Source organism: Artemia franciscana, chromosome 13 (assembly GCF_032884065.1).
Source record: "Artemia franciscana chromosome 13, ASM3288406v1, whole genome shotgun sequence".
NCBI classification, from domain to species: domain Eukaryota; kingdom Metazoa; phylum Arthropoda; class Branchiopoda; order Anostraca; family Artemiidae; genus Artemia; species Artemia franciscana.
Window position 1 is genome coordinate 42652090 of NC_088875.1, and position 20314 is coordinate 42672403.

The following is a 20314-nucleotide window of genomic DNA, read 5'->3' on the forward strand; positions in this document are numbered from 1 at the left end:
TAAAACTTAAAACAAACAGAAATTATTACCCATATGAGGGGCTCACCTCCTTCTAATACCTCGCTCTTTACGCTAAAGTATTTTTAGTAATTTCAACTATTTATTCTACGGCTTTTGTGATTCAGGGGTCATTCTTAATGAATTGGGATAAAATTTAAGCTTTAGTGTAAAGAGCGAGGTACTGACGATGGGGCGAATTCCCTCATATATGTAATAAAAACATGAGAATACAAAAGTTCTTTACGTAAGCTAATTTATAAGTTACGTAAATCTTTTACCAATAAAAAGATTCGTAAAAAATTAAAAGTTCTAGTTGCCTTTTTAATTAACCCAAAAATCGGAGGGCAACTAGGCTTCGTCCCCCGCTCTTTTTTTCTCAAAATCATTCGATCAAAATTATGAGAAAGCCATTTAGCCAAAAAAAAAATATGCAAATTTCGTTTTGATTATTCCTCTGCGGAGAGCCAAAATCAAAACATGCATTGATTCAAAAACGTTCAGAAATTAAATAAAAAAAACAAGTTTTTTTAACTGAAAGCAAGGAGCGACATTAAAACTTAAAACGCACAGAAATTACTTCGTATATGAAAGAGGCTGCTTCCTCATCAACGCCCCGCTCTTTACGCTAAATTTTTTTACTGTTTTAAAAAGAAGAATTGAGAGAAAGAGTCAAACTTTAGTGTAAAGAACGGGGTGCTGATGAGGAAGCAGCCTCTTTCATATACGAAGTAATTTCTGTGCGTTTTAAGTTTTAATGTCGCTCCTTACTTTCAGTTAAAAAAACTTGTTTTTTTATTTAATCATTTACTAGAATCCTTTAAAAATCGTTTAGAAAATGATGAAATTGTCTGAAAAAAACGCAAAATGAGTATCCTAAATTGAAATGTTCCTACTAAGTAGTTCATAAGTAACGACAAGTTTAATATCCACATAAATTGGTTAATCGGGATTCCTGAACATAGGCTATTTTTGGTTGCTTTCAAAATGCTGGCGCCCGAAGTTAAAACTCATTTCCCAAATATTGAAAACGTCATACCATTATTGGAATCTGAACGGCGGAAGAAGGTTTAGTCTTTATGATGGGAGGGCTAAAATTGGGGTATTTAGGTGCCAATTAATGCATAGCTTAAAAATTGTGACGTGGCCTGACAAGACAAGATCTTTTATTAACTAAATTACATAAAAAATAATTTTCTAAACTGGACGACGGGGAGCAGGGCTCAATGTGTCGGCCATAAAACAGAGGTAAGAAAATGACGAAATAACGAAAAGAAAGATAACAGAGGAGGCCGCCTCAGCGCGAGAATACTACAACCAAAATTTATACTAAAATCTATTATTCATCTATCCCAGCATCCAGACAAAAAACTATTTTTGAAATATGATTTTCCAAAGAAAATCGACTTTTGAAATTTTTTACTAAATTTCTACTAAATTAAATTTATTCACAATATGAGGAATTCGATATCTCATTGAGAAGGAATAAAGTGGTCTTCTTAAAAAATCTAAATATGATAAAAAAAAAGTTATGAATATTTTATCCGCACATATAAACCCATAAATTCAGTCCCCGCCGACATTTTCACACGAGAAATAAGAAAAGAATTGGGAATTTTTAAAAACTTAAAAGCTCATCACTCCACAGATGTATAACTAGGATCTCTCATTTGGCTCAAACGTTAAAACTACTAAATCATTTGTTATCTCAGCGTTAAAGAAAAGCTTAGAAAATCGTACGAGCTGGCTGCTGGAGTTAAAGGCCAGTTTCACAAAATAGGTTTGGACAGACTTTACAACATATTTTTCGTCTCATACGTGTTGTTCTTGTCTTCATTCATGGAGTTTCTTGTCTTCACACATGTTTTTATTATTAAATTTTCCTCACACTGTCTTAGTGGAAGAAAATCTCATCTCTAATCTTCTGTTTTTGCAAATATCTTCCACAGTTGTCACTTGCAACTTGTAACCGCTACATTTCCAGTAGATTTTATATATATATATATATTTTTTAATGGACCAGCTTGTGGACAGCTTCCGTAAGCATCGTAAATATACTATCGATTTTCCGATTAACTATGTAGTTTAATCCTGTTGTCTACGTAGTTGAGATATTGTTTTTCTCGTGAGATTTTCTTTTATAAAACTTCCATTTGTCTTTATCTCTCTGTATCTTTGTACTACTCAATAATAACCACATTATCTTATTTTATTTTATCTAAAACGTTGTTCTGATCCTAAATTTTATGGTCTGTCAAAATGTGCTTGTGGAGTGATTCTTTGGATATAACCCCAGGGTTGCCAGCTGTTAATTGCAGAATCTGAGAATATGTAAATGTGGGATGGTAGCTTGCTAACTCCAATACCTATTTAAAACAAAACGAAAACAAACTAGATGACGTCCTACCATTTCCTTGTATATAAGCTACGGCAGCCATTGATTCTTACTAACGACAGTAAATCTTTAATTAGTATCCCTTTGTATTTACGGCTCTTGAGGGGGAAGGGTGCAGGTAATTCGTGGATAGATAATAATTCCCCATTTTCTTCAACATATATTATTTTCTTCTGGTTAACAAGTAACTAGTAGTGATTTCAATGGTACCCTGTATACATGTAGGCAATTTTGTGCTCTACATTACTTTATTATATTTCGTGAAATTACCAATTATTACCGCTATTTTTGAATATCTTTAAGTTTTACGGTAGCAAAACTAGCAAGCTGCTCCTCAGACTTTAGATCCAAGAAGGCCTGACCAAGAGGATACTGAAAAACCGACCTTAGTTTTACCAAATAGTTTACTTTTTGTGTTATCCTTTAAACAAACATATTACTGGAAAAAGCTAATTTATTAGTATATTCACAGCCAATCTAAAAGTTCTAAAATTATCCTGTCCATCTCCTTATGGCATGACACTTTTTTACATGCAAGAGGTGTATTTCAGGACCTTGCAATGCTATTTCAAGCTCCTACAAAGAATTAAGCTGAAAGTAAAGCTTCGTCTTGATTGACATCGTTCACTCTGCCAGCAGAATTTTTTGTGGGTGGATCATTTTGATCAGCCGGCTATAATTGGACAGCCAATATATTTTGATAGCCTTTGCAAATTTTGAAGGCTATGATTAGCTGTCTAGTCGAAGCCGTCCCTGTTGCTGGCACGGTTAATGATGTTAATCAAGACGAGGCTTAAGCATTCATTTTCCGAGAGAACATAATGAAGCTAAGATTAGAGATATAGAGAGAAAGATACCTTTTTATGAATTTAAGACAGCTTTGATGCAGTTTTTGTAAGCGAGAAAAAAAGAGAAATAGCAAGTGTTAGAAAAAGCTGAATTGTTGAAATAACTCAAAATTCAAAGAAGCGTTGGATAACAGATGGTGTGTGTGACGGTTATTCCCCAAACATACGAACCTGTCCTATGAGAGTTTCCCCCGAATACCCACTCAAGAGCCTTGGCTACTTTGGCCTCGCAACATCGCCTTTTAACGGGGACGTAGCTCTAGCATTTTTACTAGGGGGAGGAGGGGGCAAGAGAAGTCTCCATACGGAGAGTCAAGGGGTATGGCCTATATGATAGTTCTTGTCCAAACTATTGGTGGGACAACTGCTCCCTTGCCCCCCGAAACGACACCACAGCCTTTTAATAACATCTATTTCTTGCGGTACTGTGGCAGTGACCTTTTTGGATACTACAGGAATCAATCCTTTGTATTTGTGTTCATGATCTTAACTGTTTTCTTTGAGAAGCATGACATTTCCTTACTCAAAAGGTCTTAAATAGTTTTCAAGCTGATATGTTCTGTAGCTAGTAATTCCTTTGTTATAGCACATTAGAGTTTTATCTTCTTTTCGTTCTTAAACCTTACGTGTGTGTTGCTGTGAATCTAACATTCACAAAAAAACTTTGTCAAAGGGCTTTTTGAAGTTTTAGATCATTGTGCGGGTTAAACAACACCAGGAGGGACCTATTCCCAGTTATGTTTGTTATTGGTAGGTTTGATGTCAACAAAATGTCTTTCATCGCGAGCGAAAGTTGCGTCACACAATGTCAAAATAGGCTTTTTTGTCCGCTAGTATTAGGAATAAAGGGAGACTTTGTCTCTGATTCTTCCCTTGGGGAGTATTCAGCAGCAGGTTTCCGATTCAGATTAAAATATATCGGAGCTAGTACATCTAATTTGTCAGCAAATAATAAACGATTGAAGTACTTCCTCCAATGGAACAGTCTACCAATGATTCACTAAGTTCAGTAGTTCCGACTTTCAATATGCACTGAACAAAAAAGTGCCGTACCCCAGATTTTCAGATTTCAGATATATTCAGATTTAATGAAACTTACATGATTAGCGAGTGTGAATTTTGCTTTTTTCGAACAACTGAGCTGCATTTTCTTTTTATAGTTTTGGAAAGAGCAGTCCTTAAAAATATTCTAGCATGCCTGCTTCGAATACATTAAAAGTTATGTCAAAGGAAGTATAATTTGAGCAATTTGATAGCCTTGGAAATTCCCTGTGGTGTTACCTGCTTTGACTGAAAACTTGCTGACATAGGCAGCGTATTATTCATGCTGTAGATACATTGAACAGATAATTCTTGCTTAACAATTAGTAAAAGATTATGTTTTTCTTTATCTTAATCAAGCCCCTCGTTAGCTTTTCGAACTGTTGACACATTTCAGATCCCCTATCAATTTTTTTTTTACCAAAATTGCTTTGGGCCTTCCTTGTGGTGCTGGAAAAATGAGCCAATGGCCTCTTTGTCCTTGAGAAAGCTATCTGAAACAACCCAGACCTTCCGGTAACAAAAGAAAAGACTTTTGGTAGAAAAAAAGAATTAGTCTTTAATGCGTAGATTTTTCTCCGGGGTAAAGCAGTCTCTGCTGTCTCTGCTATATTTTTCCCATGGCATGGGTACTATAGGGGTAGAAAACACCAAGGGGTAGGTCTGCTATATTCTTATCACAATTTATGACCAGTCATCGCTAAAAATTTGCTATTGAGCACGTGTGAAGGTGGATTCAGGAAGAAATGTGCGATACATGTTGCGTCCCAAAAACTCTTTAATGGAGGTAGGAATTTTGTTACTGTACATTACCTATGCTTTGACTTTTCACAACAATCACTTTCATATTGTTTTCTCATTTAGCTGTACCATGAAGTCACTACCGGTGGTATCGTTGCTCAGCTACTTTTTGATGAACAAATCTGCGAAATGGCAGGAGAGGATGGACCTGATCTAGTTGATTACTGCTGTCGCCAAATTACTGACTTTCGATTGAGGTAAAATTGTGGCCTGAGTATTCCAAACGCGCTTTTTGATTGATTATTGTCTTCTAAGTTCTATAAGTGGGTAGCAAGATGATCGGCCTTCCTGCTCTTGAACTCTTGGGGCTGTGGCCACCCATGAAAGTTTAGTGTTATTAGGTTTACTTTCAATTTAACCTTGATACTGACTTCAAATTTTAACGTCTCTCTACATCATCGTAATGTTGGGAAACTTCCTCACAGATTAATCTTTTAAACTAGGTTGAAGCAGCTGTTTTTTTTTTCTCAAGTAAATGGCTTAGGCTATATACTCATAACAACTAGCAGATAACAGTCTATCCTGTGTTCAGGCAGCTTCATTTTTCTAAAATAAAAGGCTCACGTATAATAAACAAAATCACATAATTATACCCATTATTTTGAGACGATTCATTTACTAAAATACAGCTTGGTTTTCAGATTTTTTTTTTTTTTTTTTTTTTTTTTTAGTGTGCCTGGCTGAAAAATAGCGACGAATACCAAACTGCCTTTCCATAACAAACATATACAAAGTAGAAACAATAGGGAAAATCTTTTCAAGACAGTGGAAATCAAATCTGTGAATATTTCGGCCCTATGTCCAAGGGCCTTCTTCAGCACAATACGAGAACGAGAGAGAAAAAAAGCTTCCTCATCAACGTCCCGATTTTTACGCTATAGTTTTATTACTGTTTTAAAAAACAGAGTTGAGAGAAAGAGTCAAACTTTAGCGTAAAGAGCGGGGCGTTGATGAGGAAGCAGCCCCTTTCATATACGAAGTAATTTCTGTTCGTTTTAAGTTTTAATGTCGCTCCTTACTTTCAGCAAAAAAAAACTTATTTTTTTATTTAATTATATACAGTAATGGTTATTGGGAAGTGCACAGACGTTTTCAGGGGGATTTTTTTTGGTTTGGATTGGGGTTGAGGGGGGGGGGGCTTTGTGGGAGGATCTTCTCTTGGAGGAATATGTCATGGGGGAAGAGGAATTCAATGAAAAGGGCGTGGGATTTTCAAGCATTACTATAAAAAAAAAAAAACAGTGAAAAAATAAACACGAAAAAGTTTTTTCAACTGAAAGTAAGGAGTAGCATTAAAACTTAAAATGAACAGAGATTTTTACGCATATGAGGGGTTTAAAAATACTTTAGCATAAAGTATTATAAACTAAAGAGGTATTTAGGAGGAGATAAATACCTTGCTCTTTATGCTAAAGTATTTTTAGTAATTTCAACTATTTATTCTACGGCCTTTCTGATTCAGGGGTCATTCTTAAAGAATTGGGACAAAACTTAAGATTTAGTGTAAAAGGCGAGGTATTAACGGGGGGACAAACCCCCTCATATACATAATAAAAAATATAAGAATATAAAAGTTAAAGTTAATTCTTAAGTTACGTATATTTTTTAGTAATAAAAACTTTCTTTAAAATTAAAAGTTCTAGTTGCCTTTTTAAGCAACCGAAAAATTGAAGGGCAACTAAGCCTCCTTCCCCACTCCTTATTTCTCAAAATCGTCTGATCAAAACTAAAAGAAAGCCGTTTAGCCAAAAAAAAAATTAATATACAAATTTCATTTTAATAATTTATGTGCGGAGAGCCAAAATCAAAAATGTATTAATTCAAAAACGTTCAGAAATTAAATAAAAAAACTAGTTTTTTAAACTGAAAGTAAGGAGCGACATTAAAACTTAAAACGAACAGAAATTACTCCGTATATGAAACGGGTTGTCCCCTCCGCAATCCCTCGCTCTTTACGCTAAAGTTTGACTCTTTGCCACAATTCTACTTTTTAAAACAATTAAAAACTTTAGCGTAAAGAGCGCGGGATTGCGGAGGGGACAACCCATTTCATATACGGAGTAATTTCTGTTTGTTTTAAGTTTTAATATCGCTCCTTACTTTCAGTTTAAAAAACTAGTTTTTTTTTATTTAATATTCATAAAGCGTCACCTGATAATGACTTGAATGCAGCAGCGACTTTCAAGCTTTTTGATAAATTGTCAACAGATAAGCTACTGCCTCTCTCTGCATGCTTCTAATAAATTAAATAAAGTTTTGCAGCTGAATGTAGCAGCTTTTTGATAAATTGTCAACTTTTTTGATAATAGTCAAATGCAGCAGCTTTTTGATAAATTGTCAAATTCTCATAGATACCGATGATAAAATACCCCTCAGGTTCTTTAGTTATGTGATAAAGTCTCACATATGCTGTATTAACTTTTAAAGGGGGTAGGAAGTACTACCCAGATTTAGTTTCGTATTTTAACGAAAAAATCATATCAACTTGTTTAGTTTGATTGCCTAAATTGAAAAAATATCTTTTTAGAAGCTTTATCGTATGCGTTTAAAAAATAAGTAAGCAAAAGTTTTTCTTACGGAATGCAAAAAACAAGGTTGAAACTTAAATTGAGCAAAATTGTTGCTTCGAAGATAAAGCAAACTCTATCTACACATTCTAAAATGATAATATTTTTTAGTATGTGAAATTTTTTTTAAACTAGTGCTTTTTTGAAAACTGAGCTTGATTAGTTTTATAGAATTACAACTGTAAACTAACGGTTATCGATGTCGTGGCTGGTGAGAGACTATTAAGAGACATTTAAATTAGTTTATTTTTTCTGCATGCCATTCAAGGAATTTTCTAATCCTAAGTGAACAAGCTATTTTTTAGTTCTGTTTTGCGTTTTCAGTAAAGCAATAGTTTTTAATTTTATGGACACTGGCAAATATTACAAGTTGATTTGTTATAGCTAATTTTCTAGATAAATCTTGCAAAATCTGCAAATCAATAATTTTTGCTCTTTCTAAGTTTCAATTCCGCTCTTTACTTCCGTAGCAAATCTTAGTTGTTTTTCTGCAAAACTTTGAAAATTAGAAAAATTTTGCAAAAACATTTTTTCTGATTTTTGAGGTTTTTGCTACACAATTAGCCCAAATTTTATAATGTACAAACTCAGAAACCCTTAAATACCCTTGAAAAACATTGTTAAAAAGGGGATAAGTGACTTTAGAGATTGTATCCCAAGGACTTGACTTTGGTCTTTTTAGTCAAATACATTGAAATCCTTTATTTTGACAAATTTTGATTTTTTTACAATTTGTGAGATAACCAAATAATATCTAGATTTTGGACTTCTATAGTAGCTAATTACCATGGAATATGTCAAACAGTTCGTGGCAACGCCTTGTAGATAAAGCACGACTTGCGTTATAGTACCCACAATTCTACGAATGCTTAATGTTACATTGCATCAGGCAGTGAGGCGATTCAGCTCTTTATTGTAGTTGTGTATCCCTGAAAATATTCTGCAAGCAATCAAACAGTTCGTGGTAACGATCTGTAGTAAGGAGCGACCCGGCTCAATAGTAACCAAAACTATAAAAAATTGAATTTTGATATCAATAGCTACACCAAAAGAATCGCATTTTAATGCTGATTTTAAATATATGAGTTTCATCAAGTTTAGTCTTACCCATCAAAAGTTACGAGCCTGAGAAAATTTGCCTTATTTAAGAAAATAGGGGGAAACACCCCCTAAAAGTCATAGAATCTTAACTCTTTGCCACAATTCTACTTTTTAAAACAATTAAAAGCTTTAGCGTAAAGAGCGAGGGATTGCAGAGGGGACAACCCATTTTATATACGGAGTAATTTCTGTTCGTTTTAAGTTTTAATATCGCTCCTTACTTTCAGTTTAAAAAACTAGTTTTTTTTTATTTAATATTCATAAAGCGTCACCTGATAATGACTTGAATGCAGCAGCGACTTTCAAGCTTTTTGATAAATTGTCAACAGATAAGCTACTGCCTATCTCTGCATGCTTCAAATAAATTAAATAAAATTTTGCAGCTGAATGTAGCAGCTTTTTGATAAATTGTCAACTTTTTTGATAATAGTCAAATGCAGCAGCTTTTTGATAAATTGTCAAATTCTCATAGATACCGATGATAAAATACCCCTCAGGTTCTTTAGTTATGTGATAAAGTCTCACATATGCTGTATTAACTTTTAAAGGGGGTAGGAAGTACTACCCAGATTTAGTTTCGTATTTTAACGAAAAAATCATATCAACTTGTTTAGTTTGATTGCCTAAATTGAAAAAATATCTTTTTAGAAGCTTTATCGTATGCGTTTAAAAAATAAGTAAGCAAAAGTTTTTCTTACGGAATGCAAAAAACAAGGTTGAAACTTAAATTGAGCAAAATTGTTGCTTCGAAGATAAAGCAAACTCTATCTACACATTCTAAAATGATAATGTTTTTTAGTATGTGAAATTTTTTTTAAACTAGTGCTTTTTTGAAAACTGAGCTTGATTAGTTTTATAGAATTACAACTGTAAACTAACGGTTATCGATGTCATGGCTGGTGAGAGACTATTAAGAGACATTTAAATTAGTTTATTTTTTCTGCATGCCATTCAAGGAATTTTCTAATCCTAAGCGAACAAGCTATTTTTTAGTTCTGTTTTGCGTTTTCAGTAAAGCAATAGTTTTTAATTTTATGGACACTGGCAAATATTACAAGTTGATTTGTTATAGCTAATTTTCTAGATAAATCTTGCAAAATCTGCAAATCAATACTTTTTGCTCTTTCTAAGTTTCAATTCCGCTCTTTACTTCCGTAGCAAATCTTAGTTGTTTTTCTGCAAAACTTTGAAAATTAGAAAAATTTTGCAAAAACATTCTTTCTGATTTTTGAGGTTTTTGCTACACAATTAGCCCAAATTTTATAATGTACAAACTCAGAAACCCTTAAATACCTTTGAAAAACATTGCTAGAAAGGGGATAAGTGACTTTAGAGATTATATCCCAAGGACTTGACTTTGGTCTTTTTAGTCAAATACATTGAAATCCTTTATTTTGACAAATTTTGATTTTTTTACAATTTGTGAGATAACCAAATAATATCTAGATTTTGGACTTCTATAGTAGCTAATTACCATGGAATATGTCAAACAGTTCGTGGCAACGCCTTGTAGATAAAGCACGACTTGCGTTATAGTACCCACAATTCTACGAATGCTTAATGTTACATTGCATCAGGCAGTGAGGCGATTCGGCTCTTTATTGTAGTTGTGTATCCCTGAAAATATTCTGCAAGCAATCAAACAGTTCGTGGTAACGAACTGTAGTAAGGAGCGACCCGGCTCAATAGTAACCAAAACTCTAAAAAATTGAATTTTGATATCAATAGCTACACCAAAAGAATCGCATTTTAATGCTGATTTTAAATATATGAGTTTCATCAAGTTTAGTCTTACCCATCAAAAGTTACGAGCCTGAGAAAATTTGCCTTTTTTAAGAAAATAGGGGGAAACACCCCCTAAAAGTCATAGAATCTTAACTCTTTGCCACAATTCTACTTTTTAAAACAATTAAAAGCTTTAGCGTAAAGAGCGAGGGATTGCAGAGGGGACAACCCATTTTATATAGGCCTACGGAGTAATTTCTGTTCGTTTTAAGTTTTAATGTCGCTCCTTACTTTCAGCTAAAAAAAATTAGTTTTTTTTATTTAATCTTATAAAAAACCATGAAGTAGATGCTAAACAGATTTTGACGTCATATGGTTGGTCTGAGAAATGAGACTGAAGCTCACAAATGTTTCCGTAAGCACTTTCCTTCTTACCCTTTCCTTCAAATGTTTCGAGTGTCTGTTCAATGAAATCTCGTGATGGATGCTGAGAAACAAACTCCACACCCTATAATGACCTCAAAGCATGCTCATCATCCTGCGTATGTGGAAGGAGCAGACACTCACTCTTGTGTCAATTTGCGGCAGTTTTCTTGCATTCACATGAGAAAAATAGGACAAAGTGTACAATTTAAAAGGGTAAGATACTCACGCCGGGTAAAAGCACTCATGACAAACAATATCCATTTTATAGTGACTCTTAATATTCAAAATAACATTAAATTTAAAGATACTCTTCAAAAGTTAATAGTCAACGCAAATCTACATGATTTCAGAAAAAAGGAGGAGACAGCCCAAAAAGTGCGCTAGAATTCTTAATGCCAAAGAATACCTCTGCGGATTTATTGTTGTTTTGTTTTACCAGGTGTCAACGTAGCGTACTAGTAGTCGTAAAAATCAGGCGAGGGCTCTTTTAAGCTATTAAATAAATAAAACAAGAGCTAAGAGCTCATGTGGCACATGTGACGAGGCAAGAAGAGCTAAGAGCCAAGAGCTCATATGGTATGAGCTCTAACAAAATTTTAAGAATCAATAGATTGATTTAAAAGGAAAATCAGAGGCTTAATGCTGGTCGGGACTGAAAATAAGAGCTCTGAGTCACGATGTCCTTCTAAATATCAAACTTCACTACGATCCGATCACCCACTCCTCAGTTACAAATACATCATTTTTTCAAATATTTCCTCTCCCTTCAGCCCCCCCCCAGATGGTTGAATCGGGGAAAACAAATTTATCAAGTCAATGCGTACAGTTCCCTGACACGCCTACTAATTTTCATCGTCCTAGCACGTCCAGAAGCACCAAACTCGCCAAAGCACTGAACCCCTCCCCCCAACTCCCCCAAAGAGAGCAAATCCAGTACGGTTACGTCAATCACGTATCTACGACATTTGCTTATTCTATCCAGCAAGCTTCATCCCGATTCCTCCACTCTAGGTGTTTTCCAAGATTTCTGATTTCCCTCTCTAACTCCCCCCAATGTCAACAGATCTGGTCGGGATTTGAAATAAGAGCTCTGAGACAAGAATTCCTTCTAAATATCAAATTTCATTAAGATCCGGTCACCCGTTCTTAAGTTAAAAATACCTCAATTTTTCTGACTTTTCCAAATTAACACCCCCAAGCTCCTCCAAAGAGTACGGATCCGTTCGAATTATGTCAATCCCGTATCTAGAACTTGTGCTTATTCTTCCCATAAAGTTTCATCCCGATCTCTCCACTCTAAGTGTTTTCCAAGATTTATGTTTCCCTCCTCCAACCCCCTATGTCCCCGGATCCAATTCGAGTCGAAAATGGAGCATCTGAGACATAAGATACTTCTTTATATATCAAGTTTCATTAAGATCCGATCACCTGTTCGTAAAATAAAAATACCCCAATTTTCACGTTTTCCAAGAATTCCGGTTTCCCCCTCCAACTCCCCCCAATGTCACAGAATCTAGTCGGAATTCAAAATAAGACCTTTAAAGCACAGGATCCTTCTAAATATTAAATTTCATTAGTTAAATTTTTCATTAGAAAGTTACAAATACCTCATTTTTCCGAATTACTCCCCCCAAACTCCACCAAAGAGAGCGGATCCGGTCCGGTTATGTCAGTCACGTATCTTAGACTTGTTTTTACTCTTCCCGTCCAGTTTCGTCCTGATCACTCCGCTTTAAGTATTTTCTAATATTTCCGGTCCCCCCAACTCCCCCCCCCCAATGACGTGGATCCAGTTGAGATTTAAAATAAGAGATATGAGTTACGAGGTCCTTCTAAATATGAAGTTTCATGAAGATTTGATCACTCCTTCGTAAGTTAAAATACGTATTTTTTTCTAGTTTTTCAGAATTAACCCTCCCCCCCCCCAATAGAGCGGATCCGTTCCAATTATGTCAATCACGTATCTAAGACTTCTTCTTATTTTTCACACCAAGTTTCATCCCAATCCCTCCACTCTAAGGGTTTTCCAAGATTTTAGGTTTCCCCCTCCCAACTTCCAACTATATCCGGTTAGGATTTAAAATAAGAGCTCTGAGATACGATATCCTTCCAAACATCAAATTTCATTAAGATCTGATCAATCGTTCATAAATTAAAAATACTTCATTTTGTCTATTTTTTCCGGCCCCACTCCCCCTCCAGATGGTCAAATCGGGAAAAAGACTATTTCTAATTTAATCTGGTCCGGTCCCTGATGCGTCTGCCAAATTTCATCGTCCTAGCTTACCTGGAAGTGCCTAAAGTAGCAAAACCGGGACCGACAGACAGACAGACAGACAGACCGACAGAAATGCGATTGCTAAATGTCACTTGGTTAATACCAAGTGCCATAAAAACACGTTTTTTCAACTGCAAGTTAGGAGCAACATTAAAAATCAAAACGAACAAAAATTATTCCGTATATGAAAGGGGCTGTCCCCTTCTCAACGCCCCGCGCTTTACGATAAAGTTTGACTCTTTCTCACAACTCTACTTTTTAAAACAATAAAAAACTTTAGCGTAAAGAGAACGGCATTGAGGAGGGGACAGCCCCTTTCATATAAGGAATAATCTTTGTTCGTTTTAAGTTTTAATGTCGCTCCTTACTTGCAGTTAAAAAAAAATTATTTAATTTCTGAACGTTTTTGAATTAATGCATGTTTTGATTTTGGTTCACTACACGTGAATAATTAAAATAAAATTTGCATATTAATTTGTTTTTGGCTAAATGGCTTTCTAATAGTTTTAACCGGACGATTTTGATAAGAAAAAGGGCGAGGGAGGAGGCCTGTTTGCCCTCCAATTTTCGGTTACTTAAAAGAGTAACTAGAACTTTAATTTTTTTACGATTGTTTTGATTAGTAATAAATATACGTAACTTGCGAATTAAATTACATAACGAACCTCTATATTTGTATATTTTTATTACGTATATGAAGGGGGTTTGCCCCCTCCTCAATACCTCGCACTTTACACTAAAGCTTGAATCTTTAAATTAATAAATTACTTTACGTAAAGAATGAGGTATGGATGAGGAGACGAGCCCCCTTATATACGTAATAATTTCTGTTTTAATTTTAATGCTGCTTCTTACTTCCAGTTGAATTTTTTTTATTTATTTTCTCATTTTTTTAAATAATGCTAGAAAATCCTGCGCTCCCTTCATGGAAATTCCCTTTCCTTGTGGTAAATTCATCCATGGAAAGATCCTCCCACGTAACAGAATTTTCTGAGGCTCGTAACTTTTGATGGGTAAGACAAAACTTGATGAAACTTATATATTTAAATCAGAATAAAAATTCGATTCTTTTGACGTAACTATTGGTATCCAAAAGCCGATTTTAGAGTTTCGGTTACTATTGAGCAGGGTCGCTCCTTACTACAGTTCATTACCACGAACTGTCTGAAAATCATGACTTCTAGTGCTGTTTTAAGAGCCAAAAGTGATCAAAGGACAACTTGAACCTCTCCCGCTTTTTGCCCTCTGAGTCCATTGCAGCCAAGCATACTGTTGCGTCAAAATTTAAAATTTTAATTTAAAAATTTTAAATTTATAATCAAAACAAATAATGGAGTATAAATTCAATGTCTATGAAGGCAGAAAAACTTATATATTACCCGGAGTTTGAATGATGCTGTGATTCAGACTTAAAATTAAATTCCGAATTTTTGTAATAAACTCACAATTTTTGAAAAAATATTCATTGTTTATTTTCTATATCTAATACAAAATCTAAAAATTAGATATCCTACTCTATATGCCTCGGATTTATATTCCCCGGATTTGGGACTAATGTTTTGAAGAATCGCTCACTTTATATAGAAGTAGTCGTTAACAAGCCTTCAATGAAAGGTATGTCTGTTATACATTGTTAAACTTTGTATATTACAAACATTTAATCAGCTTTTTACCCTCTTATGCCTCAAAATTTCACTTTAGAAAGCAAATCAGATTTTAAAAAGACGGGGCTAATTAATTCCCCGGAAATTATGGACGATCTCCTCAGGAGTGATTGTGTCGAACCAGTGATCCTAGAAGATGGGGAGATGGCTCATTTGACCGGAAATCGAAAGTTCTAGTGAAAAACTAATGAATAAAACGAAGACAATAAAATAATAATAAAACAAATAAAATAAAAAAACCAGTTTTTTCAACTAAAAGTAGGGAGCAAACATTAAAACTTGAAAAATAGAAAGTAAGGTCTATATGAGGGGTTACCCCCTCATCAAAACCTCGCTCTTTACGCTAAAGTGTTTTTAGAATTTTTACAAAGCTTGTTATTGTATTTAAACGGTCCTTGCGTATCAGGAGCATCCTTAAGTAATTATAACAAAAAGTCAAACTTTAGTGTAAAGAGTGAGACACTGAGGAGGGGACAACCCCCTTGCGCTACGTAATAATTTCCGTTTGTTTTAAGTTTTAATGTTGCTCCTTACTTTTAGTTGAAAAAACTTGGTTTCTTATTTAATTATCTCATTAAAAAATGTTATGATTGGCTTATGAAAATACGTCATGAAATTACGTCACACAGATGTCAAGCAATGAAGCTGAAGCCCACACTTTTTGCGTGTTTTAAGGTCCATTTTCTGATATTCTGTATGTTCCTCGTGTTCTGAATTTCTTGAAACCGTTGACCGAACTTATTTAGTCTTCGTTATTTACTTGCTTGTAATTCATTTTTAACTTTAGCATTCTTAATTTCTAGCAATATTACTGGGGAAACTAATTGTTTCCCCAGATACTGGATTTCACTAAGGAATATTATAATTGGCCTACGAAAATACGTCATGAAATTATGTCACAGATGTCAATCAATGAAACTGAAGCGCACAGTTTTTGCATGTTTTGAGGTCAATTTTCTGATATTCTGTATTATCCTCATGTTCCGAATTTTTTTAAACCGTTGACTGAACTTATTTAGTCTACGTTATTTACTTGCTTGCAATTCGTTTTTAGCTCAACCCTATTTCTGGGGAAATTAATTGTTTCCCAAGAAATTGGATTTCATTAAGAAATGCTATAATTAATGTTAAAAGTAAAGATCACTATCTAGTAGTGTCTAAGCTTAATTTAAAGCTGAAACTTTGGAAGGGTAACTACGTCCCCCAAAGTTATGATGCTGGTAGACTCCAGGATAAAAATTTGAGACAAATCTTCCAGGAACAGTTGAATACTAAACTTGAGAGTTTAAAATTCGACAATGTGGAAGACGGATTGAATAATTTTAGAAAAACAATTTGTGAAGTTGCTGATGGTGTCTTAGGGGAGAATGCTAAGACTGCAACTAACAATATTAGTGAAAAAGCTTTATGTTTAATAGAGGGTAGAAGGGATTTGTACAAGAATTATCTGAGTGACAGATCGTATGAAAACAAAAGGAATGTAAAGAAAGTGGAGAAAGCATTAAAATAGGAACTAAGAAGATGTGAAGTGGAGGCCATGGATAAAATTTCTGAGGATCTGTAAGATGCAGATAGACGGCATAATAGTAAAATACTATACTGGCATGTTTTTAAATTGAGAAGGAGTAGTCAATCCGGACTAGTCCCAGTTAAAGTTAGAAATGAGGCCACAATTAGTGACAAGGAAAAAGTTAAAGAAAGATGGGCGGAACATTTTGAGAATGTGCTAAACCGAGATACAGTTGCAGGAAAAGATATAGATGAAAATGAAAAAGTTTGTGATACCTTGAATGTGAAGAAAGATTTGTTTTGTGAGAAGAATTAGCGCCAGTACTAAAAGGATTAAAATATAATAAGGGTACAGGTGCTGACAGTGTGATAAATAAGTTTCTTAAATATGGTGGCTCGGAGGCTAGAAATAAGCTACTGAAGATTACGATTATGATTTTTGAAAAAGGGAAAGTACCTAATGTTTTTAGGAAAACCTTAATTAAATCATTTTATAAGAAAAATGACAAGAGTGTGTGTCGTAATTATCGAGACTTTAGTCTGGTCTCTCTAGGTAGCATACTTAGTAATATGATACTTTTAGACTGAGAGATGCTGTATATAAAGTTTTAAGGGAAGAACAGTGCGGTTTTAGAAAATGTAGAGGATGCGTCGACCAAGCTTTCACTCTTAGGTTAATAATTGAGAAGTCCCTTCGTTGTCAAACACCTTTGGTCCTCAGTTTTATCGATTATGAGCAAGGCTTCGATTCTGTTGATAGAAGAGCGTTAGCAAAGGTCTTATCCTTATATTGTATAGCAGACAAAGGCATTAAAGTGATTTTTGCTATGTAAGAGAATAATACTGCTGCGGTTAAGGTAGGAAATGAGGCTAACCATGGTTGTGTTCTATCCTCCTTTATATGGATCATTTTGATGGACTTCATCTTAAGGAGCACAGGAAAGGCAATTGCAGACAACGGAATAAAATGGGAGGAGGGGAAACGCTCCTGGATTTAGATTATGCTGATGATTTAAGCATATTAGATGAAAGTGTGAGTAAAATGAATGAATTTTTAGAGTTTTTGTGATGCCAGGGTGGTAAAATAGGTTTGAAAAATAATGTTAAGAAGACTAAGTCACTAAGGCTAGGAATAAGTTAAGATGAAAAGGTGACGTTGGGTAACGAAAAGATTGATCAGGTTGGCAGCTTTACTTGCCTTGGTAGTATTATTAGCAAAGACGGTGGGAGCAGTGAAGATGTTAAAAGTAAAATAGCTAAGGCTCAGTGTGTTTTTTAACAGTCAAAAAAAGTTTGGAAGAATAGGAAGATAAACCTGTAAACCAAGATTAGAATATTGGAAGCCACAGTCAATATTTGACAACAGTGATGAGAGTGGTCAAATGTGGCTATGAAGCTTGGGTGCTCTGAAAAGCAGACGAAAGTTTACTAGATGTTTTCCATAGAAATTGCCTACGGATTATTCTGGGTACCCGGCTGATTGACCGTATTTCAATTAGTAGGTTGTACGAAAAATGTGGTTCAATTCCGCTTTCTAGGGCTATAATGAAAGAAAGGTTGAGATGGCTAGGCCAGGTTCTGAGGATGAAGGATGACAGATCGCCAAAGATTGTCCTTTTTTTCCAACCGTCTGGGGCTATACGGAAAGAAGGACGTCCTCGTTTGGGGTGGGAGGATGTCACAAATAAAGATTTGAAGGAAATGGCAACTTTCTGGGAGGGTGTAAAGAGGGAGGCCTTGAATAGATTAGGTTGGAGGAGGAATGTGCACAGCTGTGTTGGCCTCAGGCGGCTTGTTGCTGCAGTGAGTTATCATTATCATTATTAGTAGTAGTATATTTTGCGTACAAAAATGCTTCATGAAATTATGTCACTGATGCCAATCAATGAAGCTGAAGTGCACACTTTTTGCATGCTTTCAGGTCGATTTTCTGATAATCTGCAGGATCCTCGTGTTCTGAATTTCTTGAAACCGTAGACCGAACTTATTTATTCTGCGTTATTTACTTGCTTGTAATTCGTTTTTACCTCAACGATATTTCTAAGGGAACTAACTCTTTCCCCAGAAAATGAATTTCATTAAGGAATGTTATCATTGGCTTACGAAAACACATCACGAAATTATATCACAGATGTCAAGCAATGAAGCTGAAGCACACATTTTTGCGTGTTTTAAGATCGATTTTCTGATGTTCTTTATGTTCCTCGTGCTCTGAATTTCTTCAAACCGTTGTCCAAACGTACTTAGTCTGCGTTATTTAATTGCTTGCAATTCGTTTTTAGTCCAACCGAAAGTGGAACCGCAGAAACAATTGCTAAAACTGGTCCAACAGATGTTACCCAATATACGAACAATATTTTTCTACGGACTGTAGCCAATGCTGTATCAATACTTCGATTTTTGGCCTGCCATTCTGAAAGGTAAAACTTACACGTTGTCTACAGACCCTACCCTTAGAACCCTTACCTTTAGAATTACCTTAGAATCCTTTTCTTTAGAACCCTACCCTTAGAATGTCGAACGGCTCATATTTTGTGTTTATTGAAAAAGTAAAGTTACATTTTGTATGAAATTGATTACGCTAATCAGTGTATACTCATTTTTCTGTTTACTTTACCTTGATTTTTTAAATTTAATGGTTTACTGTAACTTTTTTTAAATGGTTTTTATTAGTTTTAATTTTAATGCGTAATTTTTTTTTGCTTCTATCCTGTTTCTTTTTTTTTGTTTTCAAATAGCACAAAAACAGAATTATCAATATCGTGGATTTAATTTAAGTATAGATACGACTTTCTTTGGACCTATGAAAGATAAGCATACTTATAGGCTGTAATAAATAGAACACCTTGTAGGTTTTCTACCTAAGTAAAAAACTTATAGGCTGTAATAAGTCGAAAACCTGAAGCAAGCAAGAGCTTGCTTGAGTTTTTTTCATGAAAGTTTAAATCACATATTAAAATTTATCGATATCTTGGACAGTGAAACGTTATTGAGAGTCTCATAAAATATTCTTTTGTTTTTATGGAGGCTGTTTGAGGACTCTAATGCTCCTAAGGGAGCATTTTTTTGTCGATTTTGTGTTTTCAGTAAAGCATTTGTTTTTCTAATTTTTATAAATATAACGAGATATCTCAAGTCATTTCAGTTGAACTAGTTTTGCAGATTTGTGTTGCTAAAGCAACAAAAAAATAATTTTTGTTCGTTGTAAATTTCTAATTCACTTCTTTAATTCCATAAGGAAAACTTCAACTAAAAAAAAAAAACTACCTAATAAATTACTGAATTTTACCTGTTTTTAAGCAAAGAAAATTCCTTATACAAAAATTTGAATTTTAAACTAGTAAATTGACGATTTAAATCAACATTACTTATTCCATGCATTAGAGCCTGCTTATTATAAAAATTTGCAGGTTTTGTACCAAGTTCAATTAAGTAATAAAGGAAAATTGTTTTATAATAATTAGAAATTCAATTTTCAGATATCTTAAAAACTACAGATTTTGATTTTTGGATAATATTCAATATCAGTAGTTAAGGCTAGTAGCCAATACGGAATTTCTTTTATTTTGGAAAATCCCTCCCCCCCCCCAAAAAAAAAGAGTTGGCATGATTTCGTTTTAGATTTTATTTTAGATGATTTTTCTTTTTCAGCTAGTATTCTTTCCTGTTTCAAGCTGATAAAAAAAAATTCTCTAAGACTGTCCGATTTTTTCATTTTTATTGTGATCTTAATCTTCAAGAAGTCTATGTGTAATGTTTCTTAAAATTTGACTGATTCTCACATTAGGGACAAAAGTGGAAAAAAATTGTTTTAAACTGTTTTTCGAAAAATCATTCCTTTCTTGGCACCTATCTAATGAAACATGGATGGGGCTCAGCCTTTTACCTTCCAACCAAAACAGTGTCCCAGTAAGATATGCTTTACCGAAGTTTTAAAATAAAAGCCACTGCAACTGCAATAC

General features: G+C 34.4%; 1 protein-coding gene across 3 annotated transcripts in view; it reads left to right on the plus strand.

Annotated features, from left to right (window-relative positions):
• Positions 1-20314, plus strand: part of LOC136034958 (zinc finger MYND domain-containing protein 10-like) — an 82549-nt gene that overhangs the window by 25921 nt on the left and 36314 nt on the right. For all 3 annotated transcript variants that reach the window (XM_065716508.1, XM_065716507.1, XM_065716506.1), the window contains exons 4-5: positions 5146-5279; positions 18635-18772. In XM_065716508.1, coding sequence (XP_065572580.1) covers positions 5146-5279; positions 18635-18772 — 272 coding nt within the window. The remainder of the gene's footprint in view (positions 1-5145; positions 5280-18634; positions 18773-20314) is intronic.